General features: G+C 37.7%; 1 protein-coding gene across 2 annotated transcripts in view; it reads left to right on the forward strand.

Moving 5' to 3' along the window:
* Positions 1 to 8,045: 8,045 nt before the first annotated feature.
* Colec10 (collectin subfamily member 10) overlaps positions 8,046 to 10,770 on the forward strand; it is a 50,475-nt gene continuing 47,750 nt past the window's right edge. For both annotated transcript variants that reach the window (XM_021217022.2, XM_029548135.1), the window contains exon 1: positions 8,046 to 8,247. In XM_021217022.2, the coding sequence (XP_021072681.1) occupies positions 8,100 to 8,247 (148 nt within the window). In that variant the 5' untranslated portion in view covers positions 8,046 to 8,099. The remainder of the gene's footprint in view (positions 8,248 to 10,770) is intronic.

A 10,770-nucleotide genomic window follows, 5' to 3' on the forward strand; every position in this document is an offset into this window, starting at 1 on the left:
GGGTTTCTGGTGTCTCTGTGTAGCCCTGGCTGTCCTGGAGCTCACTCTGTAGACCAGGCTGGCCTGGAACTCAGAAATCTGCCTGCCTCTGCCTCCCAAGTGCTGGGATTAAAGGTGTGTGCCACCACTTCCCAGCAAGTTAATATATTTATGAAAGTATTTGAAAATGAGAAAGAGAAGGTAAGGACAAGGAAATTATTAAAAACTAGCACAAGAAAACTTGTAACACTGATGAACAGAGCTCTCAAAATCTTCAAAAGAAAAGGGGGGGGACCAAAAATCTCTACCAATTGTAGTGAACATGAATAGCATTAAATGTCTCAACTGCAAAACTAAAGCAACGTCTTTACACATAGGGATGAAAATTATTTTCAGCCTGGGATTCTATATCCAGCAAAACTGTTACATGATACAAAAGGAGAATTGTTAGATTTTCAGAAATATATTGTCTCTAAATTTAATCTACAATACACTCAGTAAACCACTATAGAGCATACTGCACAAAAATGAGATACGAAGTCTAGAGGAAAAGATGTGAATATCAGAAAAATATCACGAACTGTAGATCCCTAGACAATATCAGAGATATTGCAGCATAACAGGTCTGTAACAAGCAATCAGCCTAAATAATACACTAAACCAGAGGATTCAAGAAGAGAGAGCTATCTGAGGAAAAAAAAAAACAGTAGAAACTAACAGAATGTTTTACATTTCCATAGAAGTGATGAATCTCAAAGAATTTGTGTATACACAGAAATCCATGCAAAGGAAAATAATATAATCAATAAACTCAGGGAACATTAATACAAGAAACAAAATGTAATTATAATGCACTTTGTGACTTGACTGTGAGTAATTTTTGTGCAGCTATCATAATATAAACATTGAATATTGTTCTAAATTTATACTATTATTAAGTTACAAAGATAAAATCAGGGAAACATGTATGGGGTATATAGAGGGTAAAAAAGGAAAAGAATTTTATAACTTTCATATTCAGAAGCCAATAAAATCTACATTTTAAGATAATATAATTATCTATTTGTTATTTGTAATGCAGAGGAGATAAGTGAATAGCTACTAAAAGTATTCAAATAGTTTCCATGTGGGTATAATAACCAGGAGTCGAAAGGGTGGAGCTGCAAGCTTCTGTCTTTATTTTATGGGTCTGCTAACACCATTTGAATTTTTAAATTATGCTTTCATCCATATTTAACTTGAAATGTAAAAAAGTAAACAAGTGATGGGCATATTTGCATGCTCTCTTCTAAGTATGCATTGTAAAAGCCATTCTACTAATTTCTAATGCTTCCAAAAGGCATCAAATTAAGTCAACCCACTAAGAGGAACTTGAACCCAGTAAGGCACTTACAAGAATGGACAAACCACCCAAGGAGCTGAAGGGGTCTGCAGTCCTATTGGAGGAACAGCAATAGGAACTAACCAGCACCCCCAGAGCTTGTGTCTCTAGCTGCATAGGTAGCAGAGGATGGCCTAGTAGGTCATCAGTGGGAGGAGAGGCCCTTGGTCTTTTGAAGATTCTATGCCCCAGCATAGGGGACTGCCAGGGCCAGGAAGTGGGAGTGGGTGGGTTGGGAGCAGGGGGGAGGGGGTTATAAGGGATTTTTGGAGAGGAAACTAAGAAAGGAGATAGCATTTGAAATGTAAATGTAGAAAACATCTAAGAAAAAAATAAATCTAAAAAAAAGTATACTACATAAGTATCATTACATTAAACTGTTATAAAACCATTAAACCATCACTGTTCTAACAAAGACAAAAGAAAAAAAGAATGGACAAACCAGAGCAAACTGTAAAGTCGAATCCTATCAAGTCCTCAGGAAACCCTTGTGGAGAGGAGGTGATGGCCCCACTTGTTTTTGCTGGTAAAACACAACTAACTGCCTTAGGATATGTTCATTTTATACCTTGGATTTGGTTTCCCCTCCAGATACCATCTGAGCTGGATGCATGATAATTAAAATGCGCACAAGAACAGATGTTCCTAGGTCTCTGTCAGGCACTGAGCAAATGTTTTCATGTGTCACTTCTTCCAGTAACTGTGCAGGAAAATCACAAGAATGGCATTTCAGACTCCTACGACTGCTGCAACAAATTAGCACAAACTTGGTGGATTAAAACAACAGGAACTTATTACCTCAGATTCCTAAAGGCCAAAGATTCAAGCTCAACGTTCCAAGCAGGGCTGAGCTCATGCTGAAGGCTCCTTGAATGACTCGTCCCCAGCCTTTTATTTCTTCTGGCAGAGGCAAGGATGTTTCTTAGCTTACGGTTGCCTAAGTCCATGCTTCTGTCTTTACATGTGTTTCTACTCTTGACTTTGTCTTTCTGTTTGGGTGTCTCCTATAGGGACGCCTGCCATTGGACTTAGAGCCAATAGAGATAATCCATGATCTCATTTTAAAACATCTTGCTCAATGACATCTATAAAACACTTCTGCCAAATACAGTCCTATTCACAGACTGGGGGATTCAGGATATGGATACATCTACGGAAAGCTGCCACTCAAACCATTAAATCTGTACAGGAGAATAAAGGGGGGAATTCATACATTATTCCCTTTCGTAGAAGGTCATATTTGGGCAACACTAAGCCTGAAATGTATTGTTCTGGAGAATGGAAGCAGAATGAGCCTAGAAAATATGGAATTCTAGAGACAGTTCTGAAAACCAGCCATAGAGCCTTTTCTTTTGGGATCTTACTTTAACCTCCTTCCAATTTTATTGCAGCTATAAACTTGTTGGGTTTGTCGTCTATTTCAAAACAATGTTATTAAGTAAAACCAGCGTTGACTTGAATTTCTCAATTGCTTCAGTTCAGGGATAAATGAAAGTGAAGTCTTAGAGATGCCAGTTTTAAGTCTTCCTCAGCAATGTGAAGTATTTTTAGCCAGTAAAGAAAACATATTTGACATAATTTGACAATTTTAAAATTCTTCTTTTTTAAAATCCCTGTCATCCCATATTTATTGGGACATCAAGGAGCATGGATAAGCTGTATGCAGAATGTCGGTACCATGCAAATAATTTTCATGTGCATACCTGTTGACTTTAATGAGTTCACACTCCTATCAACACCTTCTACTATCTATCGCTTTTTGGTATGCATCAACAAATGTGTTGAGAAATCAGAGCTGATTCCATTGGCGCCTTGTTTATGCTACTCGGGTTTAACTGCATTCTGATTTAAGCACTGCTTAGAGCCCTTGAGAAGAAAGAATCCTTGGTTTCCAGGCCCTGAGAGTAAATAATTGAGATAATGAGACTTGGGAACCATTCAAAGACAATCTCTTTGCTCATTTGTGTTCTCAACTATGTCCTTTTGTCTTTGCGAAATGGATACTTGCACTTCTTTAAAAAGTAGTGTTAAGTATTAAAATATTTGTTCATTAAGTTACTCTCACAGTCCCAGGCACATGACAAAAATTCAGTAAGAATAAGTGTTTCTATTACTTGTTTTGTTACTATCATCACTGATGAACATCCAGGGGTAGAATGCTACTCTGCCACTCCCTTCGTTCTGTTTAAATCACTCCATTGAGTGGTCTATTTCATTCATACATTATTGTCGTTCATTATTGACTCCTGTGTCCCACAGTTTGTGCTCAGCCTTCATCTCATGCTTGCAGGATTTGGCTGACAAGCAGGATATGTCTAACTGTTCTTGTCTTTTGCTTTCCATTATAGGTTGTTAGTTATCTGTGTATAGACTACTACATGAATGGTGACTCTCTTTTAATTTATAATCTGCAGTTCTTCCTTCAATATTCTACTTTCATTTACAGTCTCAGAGTTTCCTCTAGATTTTAATTCAGACTTGAGACCTGCAAACTTCCTGCTTATAATCTTCACTCTCATATTTCCTTAATCACAAAGGCCTAAATGTTCCTACTTCAAAAGTAATACTTTCAGGAAATTTTACCCAGTGCTGATGTGTTCGCAGCTCTTTGACACTTTCTCTTCTTTTAGATTCAGTGCATCCAGTTTTCTGTGGAGGTCCTTGATCCACTTGGACTTGTACAAGGAGATAAAAATGGATCAATCGCATTCTTCTGCATGCTGACAGCCAGTTGAACCATCACCATTTGTTGAAAATACTTTCTTTTTTTCCGCAGAATGGTTTTGGCTTCTTTGTCAAAGATCAAGTGACCATAGGTATGTGGGTTTATTTCTGGGTCTTCAATTCTATACTATCGATCTACTTGTCTGTCTCTGTACCAATATCATGCGGGTTTTTATCACTGTTGTAGAGCTAGAGGTCAGGGATGGTGACTCCCCCAGAAGTTCTTTTATTGTTGCGAATTGTTTTTGCTATCCTGGGTTTTTTGTTATTCCAGATAAATTTAAGAATTTCTCTTTCTGTCTCTGTGAAGAATTGTGTTGGAATTTTGATGGAAATTGCATTGAATCTTATTCCAATTTTGTGTGACTGAGAATAAAACATCTCCTTGAATCCCTGGGCCTTCAAAAGTATGACAAATAATAGCACAGCTTATCACATGAGACTTATTATAAGACCATATAATCGCTAAATATTTAAACTGAAGAAATGTCAGGGATTTATTATAAATTAAATTATTAAAATTTGGGGTTTTAATCAGTAAAAATTGTCGAAAGATAAATGTTGTAGTTTTCATGTAGTTGAGAAGATATCGGAGAAACACACATACAAACACACAGAAATAAAACGATGAAAACATAAAAAATAATGCTGTATCAGATTCACTTAGTAGGAATAATATGTTTTAAGCCCTCCAAATTGAAGTCATGACGTAATTTTCAGGGCAACCTTTTTAGCTTAATTGATACATCTTTTAGCTAAAAAGCCTGATACATGAATGTCTTATTTGAATATTATATTTATAATATACATTTATTTATATTTATGTTTATCAGTCAGAAAGAAAGAAAAATACTTTTCAAGTCAAAATATAAAAGTAATCAAACTTAAAGCAAATAGCATACGAGAGATGAGTATAATATGATACCATCTTAAGTTGTTTCTTTTTATCGATGATTTGTAATATTCAATGAATTCACAAGCCACATGCATTCGCCTTCCTTAAGAGTCAAAAAGAGTGGACACAGACTAGCTGCAAAGATGATAAGCAGGCCCAATACAGTGTTATTCATATTGATAAAGCATCAATAAGGTTTAAAATGCCTCTACTACTATATTGGTTAGAGACAATTTTATTTGTAAAATATTTGAATAATGTGCAATTACTTAAATTGTTATGTAACAATTCTATCACTAGATATAGAAAGATATTTATATGCACTGTTTACATAAAGGTGGAGATTGGAGATAGAAGAAATGAGCTACTAAAAATGCTAAGGACTGGCTTTTCCTTCAGATTGCTAACCAATGCACCCCTATGCATAAATGTAACAGGTCTGCTTTCACTTCATTCCTGGGAATCCTTGAAAAGAAACAAAAGAAATGAAATAGATTCAGATTAGGCTAAATAATTTAAAGGGCATCAGTTTTCAAAGAGCATTAGATATAAAGTCAAAGCTCACTTTATGTGCTGCACTGCAATGGAAATTGAGTCATTTTTCTCTGTCAGGTATCTACTAGTGACAGATGTGGAATTTGAAGCTTCTAGCATCATTGTTTTTGTCCTCCCTATCTTCCTGTCTCTGTCAGCCTGATAAGTGCTTCTGCTCTGGACATCCCAAGTGACTGTGAAAATCAGTGCATGCTCAAAACTTGAGAGTACTCACCTTTGTAGAAACCAAATTGTATTTTAAGTGCAAGAACTTTTGGAAATAATTTTCCTCTGAGTTTGTGTGTGTGTGTGTGTGTGTGTGTGTGTGTGTGTGTGTGTGTGTGTTTGGCTTCTTCAGTGGTTGCCTTTAGACAAAATGCTTAGCTTTTCTGAGCATCAGCTGCTTTATCTACAGAATGGGTGGCTTACTATCTATTCCACAGAGTATATCTGTGACTGAAAGGAGGTACTAGTGAGCTTGTTCATCTCTTGTATATACAATATAATATATGATTATATATAAGACACGATGACTTCCATCAATGTCATTTCCCTTCCTTCCTCTTCTCTGTATTTTATGAAATGAATAGTTCACTCAACTGTTACTGCTGTTCCTGTGAGGAATTGTTTGCCTCTCACCAAGAAAGCACTTCAGTGCAAATTTCTTTTGCTTAAACACCCAATTTTAGGTGCTCTGTTATGTCAGCACTGAGATACTGGCATACATACAGTTTTTTGTTTTTCTTTTCTTAGGTTGGCTATTACTTGTAATGATGTCTCTTAGGGACTATCTCAGTCATACCTGTAAGAATTTCATTTCCAAACCAAGGAATTGTTTTGAAATGCCTCTTATCTAATTTTATACAGTAGGTCTATTAATATAATAACTCAATAATAAAGAATATAAGAGCCTAGGAAGACAAATCAGTTGGTAAAATGTTTTCCATAAAAGCATGAGTACCTGAGTTTGATACCCAACACCCATGTTAAATAAAAATAAAAATAAATAAATAAATAAAAGCTGGACACAGTGGCATCCCAGTACCTGTAATCTCAGTGCTTGGTGTGGAAATAGAAGGCCCTAGGAACTTCCTGGCTGGTCACCCTAGCCAAGTTGGCAAGTTTTGGGTACAGTAAGACATTATCTCAAAAAGTAAGGTAGAGAGCACTTGACTACACCTAACGTGACTTCTTCACACAGGGGAGAGAGAGCGGGGGCAGGGGGAAGAAGGAGGAGGAGGAAGAGGGGGAAGAGGGAAAAGGGGTAGAAAGGAAGTAGGGGGTAGGGACATGAAGAGATAGAGACAGAGCAAAACTTAAAAAGAATAGAAGATATTAGAATGGCTAATCTAGCTTGTTTCCTCCATCATTGGGAAGAGAGGCACCCTGGACTTGCAAACTTTAGGTGCCCCAGTAGAGGGGAACGCCAGGGTCAAGAAGTTGGAGTGAGTGGGTAGGGGAGCAGGGCGTGGGGAGGGTATAGGGTACTTTCGGGATAGCCTTTGAAATGTAAATGAAGAAAATATCTAATAAAAAATTGAAAGAAAAGAATATAAGAGGTCTCTTCAATGTAAATGAATGATTCTAATTTTCTAATAAGTTACAATCAAATCTAGACTATTCATAGTGAAACACACACTGTTAGATGAGAATAGAGCTACACAGCGAAATACAGAGACCTTGAACACCATAATGTCTACACATCTGTATCAAATCCATACAGTCTATATAAAAATCATCTGTCATTTAAGAAATATAATTGGACACTTTCTCCACAATTAAGTAAAGAACTTGCTACAAACATCGTATGCGCATATTTGTATTTTATCATAACTTGTCAGCTCTTCCTGTGGAGGTAGACAAATCATGTCTCTTCCTTTCTTGTCCCATTTTCCAAATAGAGCTGTCTTCGTTTTGTTATTTCCTTGAGATAGTGTGCTAGAAGGACAAGTGTCAGACCATAATTATATGCATTTTTAATAGCTTTCATACTTATTACCAGATTGACTTACAGAAAAAAAAAATTCATTCATTTGGAGCTTACTCTCGGGGTAATTTATGCTCTCAAGAGAAAGAGGTATGTCATAGAAATTATTAACAACATCCGTGATCAACTGCCACATTCAGTCATGAGAAACTCAAAGCCAGGCATGATGTTTGCAAAATGTGCAGAAATCTCAGGTCGCAACCTCCCCAATCACTCCCGGAATTCAACTCAACGCAAACTACTACGTAGCCAGCTGGAGGTCTAAGCAACCAGTCAGCTCTGTTCTCTCTGCTTACAGGGAGGTTTGCACTGACCTGAACATCCGAGTGTTTAGTTTAGAGATAATTTTTCAATAAACTGTTGTCACTGGAAAAGAAGCAGTCTGGACAATGTATGGTCCATTTGGGACCCTGAGAAAATAAACAACCGAGGGAATGCCTCCTGGCTTGCCTGTGCAGCCATTTCTGGAGTGCACTTGCCAGATACCGCCTCTTTTTAGTTTGCAGCAGAAGGTTTTACTGTAAAAAAAAAAAAAAAAAAAAAAAATTATGCTGTTTATTTCGTGTGTCTCGGAGACCCTCTATTGAAGAACCACAGTCATGAATGGCTTGAGAGTCCTGCTTCGAAGCAACCTATCCATCCTGTTGCTGCTAGCTCTCTTGCACTTTCAGACTCTGGGTCTGGACGTTGATAGTCGATCTGCTGCAGACGTCTGTGCCACACATACCATTTCACCAGGACCTAAAGGTGAGGAAGAAACCTCGAATCTCATACAATAGATGCATCTCTTTCCTCGCCTGCCTCAAAGCCACCCAAGCTGCTGTGTGACTTCTCTCCCCATCCTTCTGAGTTTCCTCTGACTTCCTGTCTATTTTGGAAATCAGTGGACTATTAATTATTTCCTATAGGCTTCCCTTGATTGTAAGTTAGAGAAGGTGGAAAGGGGTGGGACCCTAGGATAGAAGTGTGATGTTGAACACTGAGGATCCTGAGAAACTCTTCCAGTGTATTTAGATGGGGATGAGGATTCAAAACCTTTCGGTTAGACCACTTTCCTTTATTCTAGAGCTGCTGTCCTTCCTCTCTTCCCTCATTCACACTGATTCTAAACAGAAATCTAACTAGGAGACAAAAATAATTTTTCTGGAGTATATCTTTTGTAATTAATGGTTTCCTAAGTTCCGATGTGGAAGATTATTTTTAACTAAATATCCAAAGTAGAATACAAATGAATATTTTTATTTGAAAGTGGAATCTCTGAGGTCAACTGCCTTCAGTGGAGAATGATAAAATATTGTTTCCCCCCAACCCACCCAAGTAGAGTCAAGGTCTAAGGTCCAGATTCCCTTCTAGCACTGTTTGTTGTTGATATTTTTTTTCCTTGGCTGGAGGAGTGGGCATGCAGTTAAATAAATCTGTTTTCCTTGTGTCAGCTCTTACCCTTTTGTTCTGAAAGTGGTCACTGCACTGCAGATTGGTTCTGTTCTATTAGTAATTCATGCTATGCTTCCTGAGGCTACTGGGTGGAAGAATTGTAGCTGCTAAAAATCTCAAATAGAAAAAAAAGAGAGAGAGAGAGAAAGTTAAAAGAAGACAGGAAGGAAAGAAACATGGCTCGATGCTTGTCAGTTATTTAAATGTGTATTGCTTAAAGTGCATTTTTCTTAATCATTGAATTAATTTTCTCCTGTGATTGCAATCCAGCTTCTAACCTTTGATACCATAAAATAAACGCAAGGAGTCACAGTGAGACCTTGGGGCTTCCAAATCATTTCCTTGGTGAATAAATGAATAATGTAAGGGCAAATGTTCAGAGAGAAAAGTTTGGGTTAGAAATAGTATTTACTTAAGTCTATTACTGGACTTTTCTCAGAATATAAGGAAATCGCATTTTCCCTGTGGTGTCCTGAGGACTGGATATTAAAGGCTTCCTCAAATGTGCAGCTGAGGGAATCTAGCTGATGGTTTTTTTTTTTCCCCACTTGAAGAAAAGCTGAAATTTTTACAATGGAATAAGAATGCCCAAGAATCTATTAATTAAATACCCTGAACACAACACATTCCCATCCAACAACTATGTCCTTTGCAATTCAACTACTAGACATTGACTGTATATTTTAAGTCCCTGTCTTAGGCACAGCAGTACACTAAATAATATATTAGTGTCATAAGCAATAAAGCGATAAGTTGTTTTTCATAGGTTTTCTGAGAGGGTATTGCTTTGGGACCTGGGCATGATACTGCAGAGCAGGTGACAACAGAAATTGTATTGACGGGAACAGGTCTGCCCAATGAGCTTAAGAAAAACGTTCGTTAGTTCTGGCTTTCCAAGGGCCGCATGCGATATGTAGTAAAAAATCTTAAAATTTTTGCAAAATCAGCCAGGCACTACAGCATACAGGAGGTTGAAGCAGGGGGATTTTAAGTTGAGGGTGACTCTCATCTACCTGATGAGAAACAATGCAAGTCTTTATAAAAGAAAAAACAAAAACAAAAACAAACAAACGAACAATACCTCAAGACATCTACCTTCTAAAAAATTAAACTTTATTTCATTTTATCATTTCAACCTATAGCGGAGTTTATTGAGAACCAGTAGCATCCATGAGTCTTCTTTAGTCATGTCTTCACCTAGTGCAAAGGTAGTCTTCTCATTAGAAATTCAAGTACCGTTTTAAACTTCAGAAGTTCGCCTCTCTTGCTTAGCCCAGGGAGAACTGTGGACAGATTCTAAGCAGGTGCGGAAGGATAGAGCCACAAGCGTGCCTTGTGCCAAGGAGGAGCTGAGACAGTGCTTCAGAACGCCACCGCGTTTCATGGCCTCACTTCTTCTAGATGCGGATATGGTTTCCTCTTGTGGAGCACGTAGCCTTTACACCACAGGCGCTGTAAGTTCCCTTCTCCGTAAAGAGATTCCATGATTCCGGAACACACTGAATATGTCCCAAGTTCTAGGCTCCAAGCCGGATGACACAGGTTTGAGGTAAGATAAGGATCTCATCTCAGAACTTGTCTCTAGGTAGCAAGCTTGGAAATGATGGCAAGCTCTGGCTGAGCTCATAGTTGACTTGTATCTTCCTGAACTGCCTTCACAGTGCAGCAACCTCTGCATGTGTATTGATGCCTTTCCTCTGTCCTAGGCACAGTATTAGAGGTGAATAGAGATGGGACCTTCTTTTTTTTTTTTTTTTTTTAACTTATTTTATTAGCTATTTTCTTCATTTACATTTCAAACTATCCTGAATGTCCCCTATACCCTCCCCCCACCCT

Source organism: Mus pahari, chromosome 17 (genome assembly GCF_900095145.1).
Source record: "Mus pahari chromosome 17, PAHARI_EIJ_v1.1, whole genome shotgun sequence".
Taxonomy (NCBI): domain Eukaryota; kingdom Metazoa; phylum Chordata; class Mammalia; order Rodentia; family Muridae; genus Mus; species Mus pahari.